At 39.5% G+C, this 21,397-nt stretch overlaps 2 protein-coding genes across 3 annotated transcripts in view; one reads left to right on the top strand and one right to left on the bottom strand.

The window, feature by feature from the left end:
• The window catches only part of NBN (nibrin), a 27,743-nt gene extending 23,393 nt beyond the window's left edge, over positions 1 to 4,350 (top strand). Inside the window, exon 17 of the transcript XR_011093099.1 lies at positions 544 to 4,350. The gene's annotated coding sequence lies outside the window, so the exon portion shown is untranslated. The remainder of the gene's footprint in view (positions 1 to 543) is intronic.
• OSGIN2 (oxidative stress induced growth inhibitor family member 2) lies at positions 1,732 to 21,397 on the bottom strand. 2 transcript variants are annotated; one of them, XR_011093100.1, is made up of 7 exons: positions 20,909 to 21,397; positions 17,986 to 18,140; positions 14,330 to 14,466; positions 12,206 to 12,397; positions 11,708 to 11,799; positions 8,062 to 9,859; positions 1,732 to 7,964 (listed from the first exon to the last, which is right to left on the bottom strand). XR_011093100.1 is itself a non-coding variant. In XM_068672233.1 (6 exons), the coding sequence occupies exons 1-6, from the start codon at positions 20,950 to 20,952 to the stop codon at positions 8,812 to 8,814; spliced, it is 1,668 nt and encodes a 555-aa protein (XP_068528334.1). In that variant the 5' UTR covers positions 20,953 to 21,397; the 3' UTR covers positions 8,049 to 8,811. The 2 variants fall into 2 exon arrangements, 1 of the variants encoding a protein (XP_068528334.1); XM_068672233.1 differs by lacking the exon at positions 1,732 to 7,964 and having other exon boundaries at positions 8,049 to 9,859.

The following is a 21,397-nucleotide window of genomic DNA, read 5'->3' as shown; positions in this document are numbered from 1 at the left end:
GAGCTCTTCTCCCCTTCTTTAAACTGGTTCTCTGGCAGGGGGAGAAGTTTACTCTGCAAACAAAAGAATAAAAACTTGTAAAATCCAGATCTAGGAGTGGCAGAGAAGCCAATTGAATGACGTTGCTATGGGAAATTATGTTAATTATCCCATCTTGACGAGGTGAGCTGGGCTATTTGAAGCCACTATGTCGTGTCAATTTGAGGAACAGAATCTTGAAATCTCTGCATGTCGACAGCAATTATCGTGAAGTCAACCCGCTTACATGGTACCAGACAAAAAATACTTTGTCCTCAGAAAAAGTCTTTCATCAGGCTTTTCTTGACAGTCTTGCTGCTTAGTCAGGGATGTCCAAAATGGTACACAAATCACAAAGGTAAACAAATTCTGGATTCAGCAATGAGGGGGTTTTGGTATTGTGATGTTTATCACCATAGGGTCAATTCCTGTCCACCCACCACCTTTATAAAGACTGTTCTTCAGCTGTTGAGGTAGTTCCTGGAGGACTGGAGCTGTACTTACTGCTGTTTGCTGTACTTTCAGGGTGAGTTTTTGTACCATCAGAACCTCTGTGTTTTCCTGTGAAAACCCACTGCTCCGACAGACAGCCATTGCAGACTGCTGAGAATAACATTTTTGATAGTTGTTACTCAACTCAAGCAAAGAGCTCAGCAGAATATCAACGGAGAAGATCCTTCAGAATGATTATTTACATCTTTTTTTTTTTTTTAAAAAAAAAAGGCAGAACATTTCATCTGAGAAATGCTTGAAACATATGATGTACATGACCCTGTAAAAACTAAGACCTTTGCAATTTGCACTGTATTCTGCTGGAGTTCAAGCCACCCCGGGGCATACCTGTGACCACTCATACATTATACTCTTCAAATCCAATTCCCCAGAGAGATGAATCAGCAGTTTTTATATTCATTTTCAGTTATTTAGTGACAGAAGACCACCAGACTCAGACATCATCTGGTGAACTAGGGGGTGGCATCCCTGCCCATGGCAGGGAGGGTGGAACTAGGTGGTCTTTGAGGTTCCTTCCAACCCCAGCCATTCTATGACTTCATGAGCACCTGGGTCTTCATAAATCTTGAAATGTCTCCTTTTGTGCCAACATTTCCAACATCCAGTTTCTTTCAGTCTTTCACAGACAGCTGTGAAACTGCTTTTGTACTGGGAAGGCAGTCATGGGACTATTCCTCATTTCTTCCCTTGACATTAGAAGCTACTGCTCCCTAGTGGCTGCTGGTCTCTCCTTGGAGAGGTCCTTCCCTTGCACACATTTCCTTTATTTCCCTGCATGACATCTATGTACAGAGTGACTTCTGAACACTACACATTTACTGAGTAGTCTGCAGTTCAGAGTTGCTGCTGCCTGCTTTGTATTTGTGTGCCCCGTGGTTTCAACAGTCAGCTCACCGCACTGCTTAAGGAAGTTGTATGGTGTTGACTTTCTTTAGAAGATTAAAACAAAAGTTCAGTAACTCAGACATCTAAGGTTTCTCTAATCTACTTCAAACCACAGTGTGCAAGTACACCCACATCTTTTTGACAAAAGGCTGTTCTTTATCTAAAAATAAATCTAAGCAGAAGCTTTATCTGCAGATCTTGTTTCTTGTATTTCTGTGTAACAAACATTGAGGCTGTGTGGGGACTGCTTTTTTTTTTTTAGTACCATGTATTATTTTTGTTCATGCTGCTCATAGGAAGGAGATGCACACAATATACAAACTAAATATACTTTTTATTAGCAAGGCTTTTAAAGTACAGTCTTGCATCCATCAGCTTAGCTGAACAGTTTCAAGCAGGTTGTATTACTTCATGCACCACTGGAAGAGAGGACAGATGCTGTTTCTGTACAGAAACACCATCCTCAGCTTTAGCTTGCATCAGTTTCAGCTGACTTCCTGTCTTTCCCCCATCAGCTGGGGAAGCTATGGTATTTTTTTTTTTCTTTTACAGGACTACCAATGTATTTTCCTTCTCACTGCTGAAGATTATGCTCTATTTTTGACCTCTCACACCCGTGAGAATCCTCCCAGCTTTCATTGTACACTTTAACTAGAGTCTTCTCTCAGGGCTGGTGCAGCAGGGTGGGTGGCAGGGCTGGCCTCTCCTGTGTCATTGCACTAATTCCTATAATCTAAAAAAGCATTTGTCATCAGCTTCAGTGTCCTGTCTGCTGACCTCCAGTCCTTCACCATGTTCCACATGTAGAAGCCTCTACACCAACTTCACCTGGTACATCAGTTATAAGATCTACCCCCACCCAGATCTCCTAGCATCAATCCGTTCTGGAAAGAAAGCTTTTTGTGCTTGATGATTAAACTGTCTCTTCCCCATCACTTTCCCTCCCATACAACTTCCCCTTCTCTTGCTCCACTCAAGTTCCTGAATCTACCCACAACCACATTTGGCCACTCCAGTGTTTGGCTACTTCTGACTGCACCCTGGTTGTGCTGCTGTCTTCGAACCTAATCCAAACGTGGCGAAACCTGCATCAGCTGCCCGACCACTGTATTTCTCACTCCTCTTTGTACAAGTCTTTCATGACCACATACTAGTGAGGTAAATCTGATTTTTGCCAACCATTTCCCAGTCTCCCCAACCAGCAACTTGCCCTGCCACTTGCTTCAGCACTCTGCTCGCATCCTTCTGCCCCAGTTTTGACCATTGTAATCTCCCTCAAGCATCAGCTACAGCACCAGATCCATACAAGAACTTCTCTTCCCCCTTTCTGAACACAACAGCACTCTGAACGCCTTTGCCTCTCCACAGTTCCCTCCCCCCAAGAGTTCCCCACTTCTCTGGACCGGTAATTGCCTTCTTTCAGCTGAAACTCTTCCTGTATTATTCCTTTAGACTTTCATCTGTCATCAGTTTTCACACATGAAGATAAAACAAGCTTCACATGCATGCCTCTGGCAGGTTCTATCATCTAATCAAGGCAGAGGTTTTGCTCACAGTTCAAAAGGAGAATATATTTAAGCTGACAGCAGATATTCTCTACAAGTTGTTTATGCTGAACATCTGAAAAAGGGGATGACCCAAACATACTTCAGCAAAAGCAGAAATAGTGAGGCACAACGCATGGAAATGTTTACTTAGTACCTCAAGCTCCAGATACATCATGTGTGAGCAAAAAAACAAGGGTGGGAGAACATAAAAGGTTAGCTCTGCATTTAGAACTGCAATTCGACAACCAGAATACCAGAACCAACAGCAATGGGCAAGGTTGGAGTACTGACTTTCCAAATTTTGCCAAGCAGATATAAGGTAACAGGATCAGTTATTGGAAAAGGGCATCTCAGTGTTCACATAGAAGCTGGTCCTAGAATTAAAAGTGAATCACTTCCCTCTGCTCAGAGCAACCCTCAGAAGTCTACCAAATCTATCATCTCCTTGTCCCTAGCTTTAGATTGTGGGCAACTTCCTTATATATCCATTAAAAAAATAAAAATACATATAATGAAATGCTGGGATTCTATACTTTTTTGTGTTATGTTTTCATTGTCTTCATGCTGGCATAGAGGTCTGCAGAGGGTGTCCAGGAACAAAGCTGAATTTCAGTTTGGAGCATCCACTGTAGACAACGCAGGCTGATGTATGCACATTGCTACTGATCTCATAATGGGGAGAGAGAGGAAAAAATGCAAATTTGATGAAATTATGATATGGATCCATAGTGGATCTCCAAAACAAGTTGATTCAAAATGATAGGAGAGCTAAGAATATGAAGTCTTTTTTTTTCTCCTCTCTACTATGGTCACCAGGTTGTAAGAGTTGGGCTTAATATGCCCGATGAGCACAAAATAATCTTTGTTGGAAAGTCACCCAATATGCAGATGGGTGTAACGTGAAGTCAAGTTCAGGGTAATAAGCCTGCTTGAGCTGAAATGTTCCATAGTGCCTGCAAAGACAAAGCCATCTTTAGAAGAGTGCTTAGACTCACTGTAATTACTAAATTATATTGTATCCCAATCCTTGTTCCTTACACCAGATCTGTGGTCCCACACTTCCTAGTGCATCTCAAGCTTTGAGAATTAGCTGAACCAGCCCAGAAGTGCACCATATTCCCCAAGAGACAGTGTTGTCTTTCAGAAAAACAGGAATTCGTAACACAGCCCCTAACTTCAAATTTGTCACCCCAATTGTCACTAAAGCCTTGTCTTCTGTCAAAAAAATAAAAATAAAAGATTATTTCTACTAAATAGAACGTATTATGGTCATTTCAAACAAAGCATGTATTTTCTTTTGGGTCAGGCAAGAAAAGGGAGAAGTGGATATCCAAAAGACACTTTATCAGTTGAACTACTGTGCTCCCATCTTGCTCTCACCCAAAAATAAACAAACAACAACAACAAAAAAAAACACTGATAAAAACCATCATAGCCAGAATGTTCTAAAATATGACTTAAAATAAAACCTAATAGTATAAATCTTTCAGCATTTTTTGTTCCATAACTTTTTCAAAATGAAATCATCGCTGGGTTTTATTATCCATATGTGATCAGCTGCCCTTAAGGTACATGTGTGCTACCTCATGCAGTTTAGAAGCAGCTGTGATCTAGCAGCTTTAAAGCCAAGACTCCACTATTGCATGAAAATACCAGCTTTGTTTCTCACAAATGGAAAACACGGCATTGTATCAGAGTAACCAAGACTCGTCTCTTCGCACATCACCTTTCAGATCAAGGCTTAGGGCTTCCCACATGTTGCACTTGAGCACAACCTCCCTTAGGAGCCCATTAAAACATATGGCACCAGGTTAGACTAACAAGTTCAGCACAACTCCAGCTCAATGTCACAGCTTGCATATCTAGACAGAAGAGGATGGGAGGAGACCAAGAGTCTATGAGTACTACAGGGGCTTGCTTTGGCACCTATAGTTTTTCAGTTAATATTGATCGGGTTCTGACTGCTTTCCTGATGGTTTCTCACTGGTTATTACTTGTTATTAGAGAGGACTCCTTAGAATTTAGCAGATCTTACACCCTTTTTCTCCTCTCCCAAGAATAGCTTGCCTAAAAACAGGTTTTCATGAGGTAAATTCCTTTCCTCCCCTTCCATGGGCTGTGCAAGCCAGGCCTTCCTCAAAGTCTGGGCCTTGTTCAAAGCTGGAAGAAATTAAATACTCCAGTTTCCTGGCTTTTACCCTTTTTTCCCCCATTCTCAAGCTGCATGAAAAACCTACAGCCATCTCCTTCTATAGAATTGATGTTTTTCGTTAGGCAACCATCACAATAAGAATAATCATTAAAGAGGCACCTACACAACAGGCCATGGTGTACCCTGACAACTGCAGTGCTGAGGACCCAGGGCCGTGGGATGCTCTTTGGTGTCCCTTACTCAATGTATAGGCTCTGTTTCTGGAGCCTATGCACCTGGCTCCTATGCTCTTTCTTGGCAAGCCAAGGTTGCGAGCTCCAGGCCATGCATTTACTTCAGAGCCAGAACAGGCTGACGTTGCTGTCACCACTCCGTGGGCAGCTTGCAGAAAGGACTCCTGCACTGATTCAGCAGGGCAAAATGAAGCCATGCTTTTGTGGAAAATGCTTTAAGCACAAGTCGATCAGCTACCAGATGCCAAAAGCTGTGCAATTTCTTACCACAGTTAGGTGCCTCCATGAGGAGCTGCCCATTGTTAAACAACTACACCCTAGATGGATTGTTAGGGAAATCAACTATGACAGGCCTTAGCCCCCAGTCCAACACAGCTGGATACTAATTAAAATAATCTTAATAATTTAGTTAGGAGATGCATTCAGCATTAAGAACCAAAGTCAACTACAAAAGATATGTTCCCACTAACCTTTTACAAAATACACAGCATGGTTAACGTACCTTTATAAATTCTGTAAATCCAAATAAAATTCTTTTTGTTAAAAGTTACATTATTCCTGTGTATCAGTAATAACGCTGAAGTAATAAGCATCCTTCTTATTCACACAGTATTTGAAAGCTTATCTTTCTCACTGAAAGAAGAGCTGAAGGAAGCACACAGTTTCCCTGTTGGGAACTATTATAGCATAAAGGAAATTCAAATATATATGTATATATATATATACACATTCTTTTTGAAATCTGAGAGGACACATTTCCCCAGAAGAGCTATCCAGTGCCAACATCTAATTCATAATAAATAGAGTAATTATCATAATGCTTTAGGTAAAACTATCTTAAGGTAAAGCTATCCTAACCAAGTTAAATTATTTTTTACATCTTATTCTTACAGCCATACCTAAGTGGAGAGCAATGGAAACATCTCCCAGATAGTCAGAAACCCAAATGTCAGAAAGTCCAGCTGCAACTTTAAAACTAGCAATTTCTAGAAGAAACAGGATGATTTTTAGTACAGCTTCAGTCAAAAGTGATTTTATACTGGCAGACTAATAAACACGACCACTGAGAAAATTGCTCTGCCCAGCTAACATATCTTACTATTTTATCTCAGAGGTACTGAGAAGACTGACAAAAAGAGGAAAGCAATTAAAGCTCAAGGTATTATAATGCTGCTGGGAAAGTTACCTGTACAATGGGCTGGACAAAAATCGCTCACGTTGTTTGTTGCTGCCATGAGCACAGCCCATGAACAGCTGCAGCAGCTGAGGCTAGGGATTTGGCTGTTTGGACCTCTTCCTTCTTTGCTTCCCTTGTTTTGTTGGCATTTTGTTTCAGGTGACAAAGGGATATGCTCTAACATGCTGCAGTATGTCGTATTTAGAAATTTATATTTATACAAAAACTGAAGGAATTTAATCACAGTGCAGATGTATTCCCAATATATTAATTGCCATAAAGTTCTGTAATCAAGTATTTATCACTTGCAACACCAATTCTCAGTTAAAATGATTAGGTATCACAGGTTTAAGATAGATTTATATATACATACAGTTTCTGCTAAAGAAGGCTAATTATAGAATTTCAATTCATTTATAAATAAGCCTAAGATTTAGCATAATTAAAGCCAGCTTAAATCAGTATAAGAAAATCTTAACTACTGAAAATGCATGGTTAAATTCAACCTTGTAGGCAATGCAGAAAATAAAGTCTGCCTTTCTTACGTTTGCATTTATGCAATTCAGTTGGCTCTAAACTAAGATTTATCAGTAGTAGAATCATTTCATAATGACTTTTGCCCTCCACTGAAAAAAGTCATTTTAATCTTTGCATACTCAGCTTTGTCAACTATAGTCTGTGCAAGTCTGATTACCTTACTCAGACACATAAAAGCCAGCAGTAGTCACAGAACCCAGTAACTCAGTTGGCACAGAATGCAGGCATTTGTTGCATATAGGTATCTACAACTTGGGGAAAATAAGCTGGGATACCAGCAAACACTAGTAGTTTCACAAAGTCTAAGCCTAGGACTTACTTCCTTTAAAAATCTGCTCAAGTTCTAGCATGGAGATTTTAATCATGCACATACGGTATCTTAAACTATGAGATATTCTTCAACACAGAATGAAAATGAAAACCAAATGAAAAACTAGATGTAGTACCATCTGTTCGATCACAATGGACCTGAATTAAAGTGTGTGGTAATGAATCAAAACCAAGCAATTAATCTACTGAGAGTTCTAGATGATAATTCTCTAACTGGCTGTTGCTTATCTTGCTACAGCCAATAACCCTGGAGCATGTTTAGGTAAACAAAAATCCAGGCCTTACATTATGGAGCAGAAACGCAAAACTTCAGAGGTAGGTACATGTTAAACCTTTGTATTATATAGCAAACTAGTATTTTATATGAACTATGTTTGTTTTCTTTAAGCTGGCTGCAAGTATAATCCTTTTCCATGACATTTCAAAAAAAAAAAAAAAAACCTGCAAAGCAAAATAGTTTGTGTTATGTGCTGATCTAGGAGGAAAAAACAACCAGTACTTGGCCAAATGGGAGACACTAATAACTACCACCCACCTTCATCACTCAAGTGATCCCATTCAGTCTTCCTGAGCTAAAAGGCAAAAAATTGAAAAGCTTTCTCATGTACTTAGATTTCTTTTTCAGTAGTACACTATTCATTATATTGACACTGTAATAAGAGCACTTACATCAGTACTTTATTGTTTATGTTGATGAGTATTCTCAGAACATACACATCACTGAAGGGGAACATCTCATGTCAGTCTTTCTGCACTCACCAAAATCTAGGCATAGTGTGAAAAAACATGAATGAATCGTCAAATCATGCACTGAAGATTAAACTGGAATGCCTGTTCTTTTATGCCAATTTCCAAGTTGAATAATTTGGAACTGTTGACCAATACTTCTCTGCTTAGAGAAATCCTTTGTATAGTAAAACCATTTTACTAAGTGCTCATTCTTTCTGCGTTACTATGGCAAATAAATAAAACCCTCACTTCAAACAGAAGGCTCCAAATCTGCTTTGGGACCAAGAATCACTTTGTACTAGGAGTCTTCTGCTTTTAAAAATTATCTTAATTTCAGGATAAGAATATTTTGTCAGGTTTGACACTACAAGATAAACCCACTCTGGCATGCATTGCTTTTCCCAGAGGAAGTCTGCTCTTTCAAGCTGAGCAAGAGATGACAGGCAGGTCAATAGAAGTTAGTCTCATTTTCTGTTTCTCTGGAAGTAATTCCAGTAGAGTAGAGATCAGTTGTAACAGCAGATCACATTTTTGTATTTTGAAAAGGAAGTATAGTGGTATTAGCATCCTCTACCAAACAATACAAGTACAGGTTACTTGTATACAGAAATATGACTGCTAACAACTTTTGCTGTCAGTACTTTGTTAGACTACGTCTAATTTCGTATGTGAAAGTTTCTAAAGCCTTATTTAAGGTACCCCATCACCTCCTCCATCCCCACTTTCAATCAATTCATGTTTCTTCTTTTGTCTTATTGCCAAGCATCGTGCAATGCCCAGTGCACCTCCTTTTAAAAACCGTACAAAATTGTCTCCAACCAGAGGACCTAAAGCAAAGAGGTTTGCTTCTTTAGTGCATTCATAAGTATATGGATCAATCTCTATAGGATTCCCCTTGCATGTGATGGGCTGATTTAAGTGATGACCTATGCTATGTCCTTGGTCCTTCAGAAAGAAAAGATTTGGGTGAGAACCTATCAGAACTAAGGCTACAGAAAACTTCAGAATTTTCTTCAGTCCAGAGGCACTCTGAAGAACACATTTCATTTCAGGCTTGAAGGAAAGTACATTGTGTTCAGGGAAACTAGTGTAAGCAGAATGCAGATTAGAGTCCACAGTGTGTGACTGAGTACACATCATATGATAGACCTTATGGTATTCAGGGTAAAGCTTTTTAGGTAACTGTTTGAAAATCAGGCTTGTATCAGTAACTCTTCTACGAAACACGTGAATTACTGGGATGTTGTTGTTGTAGGCACACAGTACTGCATCAGCTGCTGTAAGTCCGGCACCCACAATTAATACAGGGTCTGCTTTCCCACGTAGCTTTCCTTTGCTGATAGCAGCCCCAAAGTCAGACATGGAATGAAGCACAAAAGGGAAGTCTTCTCCTTCAACTTGTAGTCGGCCAGGAGAATCAAAGCTTCCAGTGGCAAGAGCCACATTCTCAGCAAAGAGGCAGAAGGGCACATGAGAACCATCCGTCGCTCGCTGATAACCTCTAACTTCCCAGTTTCGCTTGATCAGTGATTTCTGTCCATCTTCCATTTCCAAATGCTGCGTTGAAATATCTTCACTAAGTTGACTTCTATTTTCATCATCCTCTCCTCGATAAAGCCTGGATACTGATGTTATATAAACATTGTCTCTGAAATTCTTCTGGAGGCCCATGACTTTAACATAGTGTTTATAATAGCAAGCAATTTCTTCTGGCATTACGCGGTCACTCTTTATATTTCTGAAACAGAATTGAATGGTTCCAGTTAATATTAACGCCTTAACAGTAGTTTCAACATCATATATGATATAATACCTGACAGTCAGATGTAAAAGGATTGAATCTGTTCAGTTTAACTACAGAGTTCAATATATTTGAACTTAGTTTTATTCGCTGTCTTGATTCCTGATATACAAGACAAGTTTCTTTTTTTTTTAAATAATCAACTCTTTTCATTGTAAAGTGCTAAGGTGATGAGCAAATTAAGCATGAATACCCTGTATCACAGTAGTCCTATGTGGAAGCATTTTACAAAGCCAGTTTAACATCATGACCACCAACAATATAATACTGGCTAAACAGTACTCAATGACAACATACAAATTACTTAGTTACTTGAAGTAGGTGCTAACTTTAAAGTATATTGAAGACTACTCAACTCAAAAGACTTCTCCTTTTAGTACAGGTAAGTTCAGTTAAGGATCAAAATAAGTAGTTCTGTATCACAGAATTAAGTCCCACAGAAATGAAAAAAGCAAGCCTCACACAGAACCTTAATACACACGTGAATAGGATTACGATAGTCAAATGCCCAATAAAAACATTCTTGCATTGGAATCCTGGTATTACATCTATGTTTTTCATGTTTATTGATGTATTTACAACAAATTTAAGCTGAAAGTATAATTGTTTTGAACAGCTGCATGAATTTTGCTGCTTCTTTAGAAGCAAGCTCTAAGAAGCCAAAAGTAGTGAACATTGGGTAGCCACAGAATTACACTCTGAAGCATGTTTACAAGAGATTGGGTTACTTACCCTAACAGATTAACAAAACAGTAACCTGAACATTTAAAAGTACATACACTAATAAATATCTCATCAGGTTTTCAGAGAGGTTGGATGCAAGTGTGACACCTGTTTTAAGGAAACCATTTTGCACAACTACAAGTTTTAATTATCTATGTTTTTTAATATGCTTGTTTAATTGTAGTAAAGCTGGTCAGCATTTCTTTTTTTAGTATTGTTGAAAATTATAATATCAACAAATTAGCTTCAGATAATAAGCAGCTTATGGGATTTCAGTTCATACGGAGGCAAGACTACTGTCATTATCTAAGAAAGCGATTAAAGAACAAAGGTACAGTTTCTCTACTGTGTTGTCCTGAAACGAGTAACAGTCTGCTCAAACACACATGCCCAATTCAAAACAACAGCTTCCTTTAATTAGAATTAAGTCAGGAAAATTGAAATTTTATGAAGAGCCTATGCACAGTTCATCTACTGACACAGGCATTTGTGAACTAATTGTATCCTTGAAGCAAAGGCCATGGAATCATACAAGACAGTATTTTTTTTTTAAATGTTTTCCAAGGAATTTACAATAAAATAATATTGAGAAGTAATGAATTATTCTCAACAATACAACTGATAGCAACATTTTAGATGCTGCAGATTTGTCTGTAAAGCAAAAGCTGAAAAATACTGACTTCCTGAATTACAAGAAAGCTACCGTGCAGAGCAACTTAAGTGACATCCACAGTGAAAGAGGAACTTGTGATACTTCTGTAGATTTTAAATGCCTAAAGCTACTTACAGTAACAGCACTTATTTGAGAAATGTTGTTAAAACACAACATTGCTAGTATGTATGATTTTGATGCACTCAAAGCCATTATTCTGTCCAACCACTGTCAATTTTCTTTCAAGTGCACACAGCAGTATCGTTTCTAGTGCCATCAGGCAATTAAATAAACTAAAAAAGAAGCATTCCTGTAAACAATGCAGCTTGAATGTTTTCCAGTTCTTAAAATAGTGTTGTCTATCTTACAGCAACTGTATGTTTCCCGAATACATTATGCAGCATCTCTACCTGCGCTTGCTAGCTGCCCACTCCTTAAAGGTGAGCCCGGGAAGTTCCATCCAGTCTCCAAAACTGATTGTTAGCATAGAGCCTTCCATGGACTAAGGAAGAAAAACAAGATAAATTTCAAACGGATACTTTTATGTAAAAGTAGAACAAGTGAAAGGGAAAATAAAAGCAAGTTATTTATAAAAACACAAAACAAGAGAAAAGCATAAAAGCAACAGGATGAATACATTAAGATTTAAGATTTTGTATAACAGCAGCTGAAAACAGTATGAAAAAAGTCAGAGAATACTCTTTAGTATAATTAAATTTAAACTAATAAAAAACGTAAGACAGCAGTCATGGTGATGATTCCCAAAATTAAGGGTAATGTTTCATCTCTAACATACTTGACCTTTGGTAAATGAAATTGCCATTACCATCTAAAACAACCTTAGCAAGACAATTCCTAGACCATAAAATTATCAAGTTACCATCCAGTAATATAAAATATTTACTCACATGCCAAGCCCCACCAGGTGGTCCTTTACCAAGCACTATATGAGGAATATAATTATGTTGCTCTAGCTTCCAGTGCAAAACTGGTGGGTAGTCATACCCAAAGTCAGCATCAGGATGCAGGAGTGTATCAAAAAGCACAGCAACTGGGTTTGAAGAGCGTCCTTCGAGGCCTTCAGACAGGTACTCTAGATCCTGAAGTACAAGAGTTACAACTTTCACTGTTTATCATGCTGTTCTGATGTACAGAAATTGAATTTGATGTACGAACACCACAATTAGTTCAAGTTGCATTTTAAGTAGAAATATGTAGCGTAGAAATTAAATCAGAAGTTTTTAGAAATAACGACCATGATTCAGTTCTTCTCTAACTTTTTATATTATAGATTTCTGCCATTTGAGAATTATGTGGTAGTGCAGTAATACCAAGGCAGGTCATTATTTGAAAAATTGGGACAAATGTTCAGAGAACAGAGTAACTTAATAGCATTTATATTTATAGGTAACAGACTGCTTTTAACAGAGAATTGCTAGTATTTCTAGGAGTCTCATTTTGACAAAGCAAAAAGGGAACCTAAAAACATCGTTTTAAAGATCAAGCAGAAAAGGGTCCTCTGACTGCTCGTGTAGTTCTAACAGCAAGTTTATTTTATTTTGAAATAATGGCAGTACTGGAAATACTGATTTTAAAAATTAATTAGAATTAGACTTGTTTTTACAAAGCAGTTCATCTTGAGAACTATTTCTAGAACATTCTAAAATGTTTTCATATTTCAGCATCTATTAGCCAGCCACATTTTCCTATTTAGAAACACTGTGACGCAGTGGCAAATGTTTGAAAAAGAGAATAAAAACCTGAAGAGAAAAATGTCTTTTTGCTGACAAAGACAAGTTTGGCTTCCAAAACTGGGAGAACATATAGGGGAGTGAGGGAGGATGAAGTATATGAAACACCTATAGCCAAAAGCTAAGTCAACCTACTTTCCAGCCAGAAAACAAACCTTGAAACTGCATTGCATGCAAATGGCAGAGCACTAAAACCAAAAAGCCCCAAACCAAAGTCAACCAACCTCAACTTCCCCATGACGTGTGTTTATATTTCAAAAAATTTATAGTCACATGGGCAATACACTCGCTGACTGCACAGTGAGTAATCAATCAGCAGTGTGATGAGATGAGTAGAAAATGATAATACAGAAAACAAATGGGGAGAAAAATAAAGGAGAAGATTTAACTGTTCAGATGGAATGGGAAAATCAGATGTATACAAGTATAGCAAATACCAAACAGCAGCAGTTGTAAAGTTGTGAACGCAAACAGTTAAGGATGCATACTGTTCAGAAAAGAAAAATGGGTTTGGTTTACATGTCCCTAATGGTACAAAAAAAAAAGTCTTAATGAGAACTGTATTATTTGGGAATATTTTGATTTAAAGACCAAAGAATACATGTTGCTAATGTACTTCAACAATAGTGACCAAATGTTCCAGGACATGAAAGCAAGAATTCCTGGGTCAGCTATTCACTGACCAAGTGATGCTTTAGACACTTTTGGCAAGTAATAAAAACACAACAAAGGGCAGATTGTAAAACCAAAAACCACCACAAACAAGGAAAAATCCCTAAAGGACCACAAAAACACCACAAACACACACCGGCCTTGGATCAAGTGATTATGAATCAATGTCATTTAAATCAACAGAAGAACAAAGTAACTTATTAATGCTTTAGAAACATGATAATCTAGCTGGGCTGGTTATGTATAATTTTTTTCTGCAATCTACATTTTTTTTTTTTTTTTGGATACCCACTTCTTAAAATGTACTGTTTTTAAACTGAAGCGTCCTATGTGTAATTTGTTACGAGCCACTGAAGAAGGTATATACTGCTCTTTATTTTACAGGTAAGAAAAGCAGAGGCCAATGAGTGAAGCTAGTTGTTTGAGGCCACACAGCTTTATTGTTATCTAATTCTTTGTGGGATGAGAGTGTTTAGGCCTTTTTCATCCACAGCACTGCTTGTGTAAGCTGCAAAAGCATTTTAAATAGGATCATTAAAGAAAGACTACTGTTTCATAATCTAGCTTGTAGAACGAAAAGATCTGGAAGAGATGGCAACAAAAGCTTACCTGATCAACAATGGAAAGATGTCGAGCTTCTTCTAGTTTTGTATGTAGAATGGGGTTTGGATGTACAGCTTCAGGAGACAAATATGGCCTGTACCCAGACAGCAGGTACGAAAGACAAATTCCTGAAGGTCCATTTCCTAGTAAAGAAAGAAGTAACTGTTTTAGAAACTCTAGGTTATTAACAGTTTTACTAAGTACTGAAATCTTGTTGCTGCTTATTCGATGAAAGTAGTATAATGCAATACCATTTGATTCAAAGCACCGTATAATCCTCACAGGAAAATAAAGCCTGACACAGGAATTTCCTTCAAATAAGCCAACCACAATCTTTTTCAGGTAAAAAAGTGTATGTATGACCATTCTACACAATGGAAAAAAATGCACATAAAGTGATCTAGTAATTCAGTATATCAGATTCACTGTTCTGGTGTGAAAATGATCTGATAGAAGGGATCTGCTCTACATGTCAATCACAGTAATACCTGAGTATTGCTACCGCCTTACAACTTTGTGTTCCCACTTCCACTATATACCGTAAGACACAAAACAAAGACAACCTGGAGTATGCACTCTTTAGGTCTACCCATAAAACAAAAGGAAGAAAAAAGCAGAAAGCTGTAGATGGTGCAAGTCAGCATGAGAAATTATATATACAGCATAAGGTAAAAACATAGTAGATGTAGTAAAGTACAAGAAACGTTTAAAACCATATTCAGCAGTATATTTAAGAGCAACAGTATAAATTCAAGCTTTCTATATCCCCTTCATTTTATAGCTTTTTACAATTCATTTATGTGAATTATTGTAATTTTAATAGGCTAACCTACTTTCAAATGGTTATTAAAGCTGTGAAATGGATGGAACCAAAATGTTACTGTACGGTAAATATTTCTATTTGTTTGACTAGTATTAGACAAAGCAGGGGATCACATTTTAACGTGTGAATATAGAAATAATGTTCATGTTGCAAGGTCAAATATTAAAATCTAGGGAAAGCTTATGTCATAAAAGAATACTTAAGTTCTGCAGAATAGCACAAGCGACTCTGTACTGGTATTTCTATCGCTCCTCTTCCTCATTAACTGAATGAAAAGCACAGTGTTCTCCTAATGAGGCGCTATTCAGTATTTTGCATTTGTTTTCCATCTAGAGTGGCATGCATGGTATTTACTACACGCTATTCAAATTCTAGGCTAAAGTTAGCCATTTATTCATGCTTTTATATAGCACTCATTGTTAGGATGCTAGCTTTTATTTCCTGTCATTCCAACTCTTGATCTCTAGAGTTCACCCTTTGCCTCCTGTTCCCCATTATCTCTGGGCACGTTGTTTCCATCTTCTGTTCCCAGTCCCACTTCAATGCCTGTCTCTTCACTTTTCTGATTTTTCAGTCCTCAAATTCCCCAACAGTTTGCTCAAACCATGTTTCACCTGTCCATGAGAAGAAGGCTTACTAACAGGTGAACTCAAAGGCTGATTCTTCTAGTCAGCGTTCAGTGAAGATGTTTTTCCATGAGCCTAGAACCTGCACTACTATGGGAGGCTGCAGTGTGCCTTAAAGGCTCTTACACCAACCTATTTTATGCACCAGTACATGGATGCGGAAGTGCCTGTGCAGTGTAAGAGCCATAAGGCAAAGAAGGAAAGCTGTGGTTTTCCACCACAGGGATCTTCAAGCTGCTATTTATTGTTATACACCAAAATTAAAAGCAAACAATCAACTTCAAACATAATTGTATAGACTTGTCATTCAGATGAAAAATTAAGACTATATTGTGTTTACACAGTAATGATCAAAACCAGTGCAGATGACAAAGTTTAGCACAGAATATCTTCTAGAGTTAGCACTCTAGCATCAAATTCTAGAATTTCAAGTCATTCAAATACAATTTACCAGTTTCTTCCCAATTTCTTGAGCAAAAGAAGTACAAGCCAGAAGCTACTTATAATTATCAGAGTAGCTTAGTACTCTTTACAGAACTACAATGCACTACAGAGCACAAGTTTAAGAATTGTATCTTAAACTGGTCATCATACAGGGGAGAAACAGGATGGTAAAGACGGTAAAGGGCAATAGAAGCCTTGTTCCACGGTGAGGTTAATTTATTACACATGCCATCTTTTTTCCATCTAATTACTGAAATAGCACAACAAGGACATCGCACTAGGAAGCTCAAATAAGGAACGTTTAACTCCAGCTACATAGGAATAGCACAGAGAAGATTAAACCAGTAGAGACTGCATTTGTGTGCATACACGTATGTATGAGGGACACATACACCACTCTTTGTGTGGTTCTACTACAATATTAAGACCCGTTTAGATCCCTTCTAAGGCTTCTTCAGACAGCCAAACTTGGGATAGCAGGCTGCCCACGGAGATCAACCTGAGAAACTTCTCAAATGCATCTGTGAAACACCATTTGGGTAATGTATTTGTGTTTTTTACAGACACACACCTCAAGCAGAAATAGTCAAGGCAGCTGTGTTTGGTACCAGCACATAGGAAAGCGTTCTAGGCAAAATAAGTATTGAGCACAGGTATTTGCATAACTTGTATTTGCAAAACTAAACAGTGAAAACTGAGTCATTAGCCATATGGCAAACCTATACTAAGGTTGATGAAATGCCAGGAAACTGTTGCTCTTCAATTATGATGCAGAACTCAGCTAGTGATTCACGTCTGTCACATCCACGTAAATGCGTTACATGAGCACTATTTTGAGCTGTCATGGAGAGCTTTGAGAACAGGCACTGTACAAACACCAGCCTTTCAAAGCTGAAGAGATTTACTGTGAACACATTGTGTCGAAACATTATTCTCTGGAATCTCTGCTTGTTTGCAGGTACAATTCAAGCTGTTGGTTTGCTTCAGTACCAACAGCTTTGAACTAGATTACTGAAAACCTCTTTTACTTCAGATCTTTTCTTTATCCTTTCATTGAGTCATGGCAGTAAGGAGCTGGCGAACAGCTGTTGCTGAAAAACCTTGGCCCAATACAAGTCACCCTGGCAGTCTCAATTATGCTGCGTACCTAGGGAGCCTGCTCTACTCTGCTGCGCTGTCATTCAGCAAGATTTTACAAGTACAAGCCTTTAGCTATTTAATCAAGACAATGTGCATTGCTCTTAACTGGTTGAGCTGACACAGATTCGTTTTGGAAAAGATGGGACAACTTTCATATGTCAGTGATGGATGCAACAGCAAAATACAACTAACGAACAAGGTTAGCGTTTAACCAATACACAGTACACATTTCACATTATGCTTTTGACTGTTTGTGTGACTCCACAAGTTTCTATCATTGCAACATCAACAGTCACCATGCAACCCAATGTAGACATGGTATCGTGTTAATCAAGCCCTACATTATCAATGCTAGGATCAAAACAGTTCTTCTGTTAAGACTCACGTATCTGCTGCCAAATAACACAGCTCATTTTGCCAAGTCACCATCTGAATTAAAATACACTCCGGTAGCAAGACTTTTAATATAATTTGATGTCACTGTTAATCATAACAACTTTATTTCTCTAATGAACTTCTTCACTGTAAGTACATTAAGCATTATTTATTTTATGATAAATGACTTCATGCAGCAGGTTTATAAAGGCAATGGCAGTGACACAATTTCAAGAGTTAACAAAACAACTTACCTATTATTACTACAGGCAGAGTAAGGAGAGAGTCCCCAGGCAGAACAGTTTCTTCTATTAAAGGCATTCTTTTAATCTTCCTCCCAAGGCTGTCACCAAAATACTGGACGAAGGAATTCAAAAGCTGTCCTTCAGTTTCAGGGCTGCTGTAATTTCTAATTAACAAGGACAGATGGAAGAAAACTAAAAATGAAACAGTTGTAGTCGGAACAATTTCTTCAAAAATAAAGTTGCTTTTGACACTTTATTTGAAGAGCTACAGAATTAATGAAAACAAGACTAAAACAGATATGCTTCATCCAATCCACAAAATTTTTTACTCTTCAGCACAGCTTTTCTAACAGCAGATTTAAAATAAAAGTCTATTTTCTCCTAGAAGGTCTACAGCAGGATAACAAAAGGGACAGATGGCTCCACTGAGACACAGATTCCCAATTCGGTTTGCACAAAGCCAGAGTATAACCAACAAGCATTATTTTGATCCACCACGCAGAAAACCTCATTTCTCATTATCCTTATCAAAAGGGGAGGCATACACTGCCTAGCCAATTAACAACAGTAAGGCCAGCCAAAGACTGAAGGAGCAGCTGAGATACAACAGCAGGCATTCACACACCTTCCTACCTGCTGAGCAGCATAGAAAACTTCCCATCAACAAATGTTTGGAAAGGTAGAAGTGAGGCTACTCGGAGTCGGTAGAGATTCAAAAATGGAGAGAATTGAAATTCCTACAAACCCTAGATGCAGCCTATGGTGTTTTAAGCACTCTAAGAAAATCCTTTAACAAAAGGAATCATCTAACCATGAAGTTAACAAAAGGAATTACTATGCCCCATTCAGGTCAGCTATTGTAGGATAGACTGTTTTCACCACTCGTCATTTTCTTAAGATTTGTCAGCTTTATGCAACACGCACTTGGGTTCCTCTCATAGTTCTTCACTCTAAACATGTTTCTATACTATGAAGACTTGTTTTTTATCATCTACTGCTTATTTAGTAGCTCTCTCTCAGTTCTTTCCAGGTCATTGAAGAAGCACACACTTCATCTGCTTAACTATAAAAGCAAAGGCAAATTAAAAATAATCTGTTATTGGCAGTTATTTTATTAAATCTTCAAAATACAGACTTGACTCCTTGATTAAAAATAATAATAATAATGCAATCTACAAGCCTAAACAGTTTTAATAAGAAATGTAAAGGAATTAACTTGAGTACAAGCACTCTGACTTATTTCCTAAGAATCTACATTTATTAAAGCCATTTTGGAATTTCAGGAATTATTTTCTACATGGGACCAAAAAGCAGAAGCTATCAATCCAACTCCCACAGCCACATAAGTGACGTACTGCCTAAACTCCCACAGCACTGAAAGTTCCCTTATGTATTTCAAAAAGACTTTCCTCAATGGAAAATGGAACTAAAGCTAGAGAGAGCTATAAAGGAATAGCAGCACCAGCACACAGTGAATACAGCTCTGTGATGGTTACAGTTCCTATAAAGTGGGGAAGCTATTCTGAAGTTGTATTTATTTCTGAAGGCAAGTACTCTATATCTGTACTTCCTGCACTACAGGAAAAAAAGTTTGCAAATTAGTGATTTGACTGAATTACCATCACACATTAGCTTCTCATGATAACAGAAATGCATAAAACACGAAGTCCAAGTTAGATTAAAGTGAGAAGAAAGCAAAGAGAAGGCATTTAGTTATCATACTGCTTTTTTCATCTCTTTTTTTTTTTTTTTTTTTAACACATAGGTACAGGCAGCCTGTATTATCTTCCAGCCTTTGCTCAAAGTTATCTAAGGTAACGCTATTTTATGCCTTGCAAAAGAGAGGCTTACAGAGAGTAGGCATGTTTTAGTGCCATTTTTATATACCTCCCCTGCTAGATGGAAGCTAGAAACACAAAAGAAACACTTCAAAACCTCTCTTACAGGATGCATGTGCAGCTTTATAGAATCTCTAACAATAAAAACACTGCAGCTTTGAAAGCTGGCTGCAAACTACCCGACAGGTTTAGTGAAGCTAACCTCGCACAGAAATGCCTGCATACAACACGCGGTTCCTCAGCTATTGTGCCTATGAAGCAGCAGATGAAGCACTGCTGTCAGGCGCGTGTCCTTCCTTTGTAAGGACATCATAACCCAAACCCGGTCAGACCCGGAGTTAGGACGTGAGTCTGTGGTCCCTGAGCCTTGAACAGCGCAAGCCAGCAAGTACAAGAAGTTTTTATAATATGAAAACTAGTAGTCAGCTTTGCAGTGGCGGGGATTTGGTGAAGATATCACTGCCTCTGGTCCTGCAGAGATGCCAGAGGGCACGGGGGTGACTCAGTGCCAACACCAGAGCTCGCTTCAGCTCCTGGTCGAGCCTCACCACCTAACCGCAATAACTGCGCTACCGGGGTTCTGCACCTCGTCGTCATTTTTGCTTTTTAGTTAATTACCTTTAATTGATGCGGGGGAGAAATAAATAGTAGAAAATGCATAGTATACATGTAAACACTCTTCTCCCTTTGGAAGAAAAACGAATTAGCTTTTCAGCTGCCACACTTTACCGCAAGGCACAGCGCCGGAGGAGCCCTTTTCAGGGGGCACTCGTGCCGGACCCCAGCCCCCCGCGGACTCGGAGTAACAAACGCACACACCGAGCATCCTGCGGCTCACAGAAAACCCGTCACGGAATAAAATACAAATAAAAATAACCACGGTTCGGCACCAAGCTCACGCTCCGCGGGGCCAACCTAACACCTCCGGGGCTATTATTTAATTTTATTTTAATCAAACGACTGAGGAGAGCGCTGCGCACCGCCAGCACCGGAGCGAAGCAGGAGCCGAGCCCCGGCCCCAGAAGCCGCCCGGGGAGCGGGCAGCCCCCAGCCCCTCGCCCCCAGCCCCTCGCCCGCCCCCCGTCGCCCCTCACCTGACGGGACCGGCCAGGGAGCAGCGGCAGCACCACACGGGCATGGGGGGCGCCGGCGGGGCCCAGCGGCGGGGCTGCGGGGAGGCGCCGGTTCGCGGCTCCCGCTCCTCCTCCTCCTCTTCTTCCTCCTCCTCTTGCTGCTGCCGCCGCCGCCACCACCTCCACCACCAGCACAGCGGGCCCCGCTCGGCGCCGCGCCGCCCCTCCGCCCCGCTCGCCGGCCGCTGCGGCTCGCACGCCGAGGGAGGAGCCGCCGCCAGCACCGGGAGGGACGAAGGGGAAGGGATGGATGGAGGGAGGGAGGGGAGGAGGGCGCAGCTTCCTCCTGCCGGCCCCGCCGCGCCTCCCCGAAGGAGGAGGAGGAGGATGAGGAGGCGGCGCTCAGCGCCTCAGCGGCGGGTAGAGACCGCGAGCAGGGCCCCTGAGCCCGCAGCGGTTCCCTCGGTACCGGAGTAAGGCGCGGGCCGCTGCCTGCCCCAGCCCATCTCG

Source organism: Anas acuta, chromosome 2, assembly GCF_963932015.1.
Source record: "Anas acuta chromosome 2, bAnaAcu1.1, whole genome shotgun sequence".
NCBI lineage: Eukaryota > Metazoa > Chordata > Aves > Anseriformes > Anatidae > Anas > Anas acuta.
Note: the sequence above shows the minus strand (reverse complement) of the source record. Positions and strands in the feature narration are given on the sequence as shown.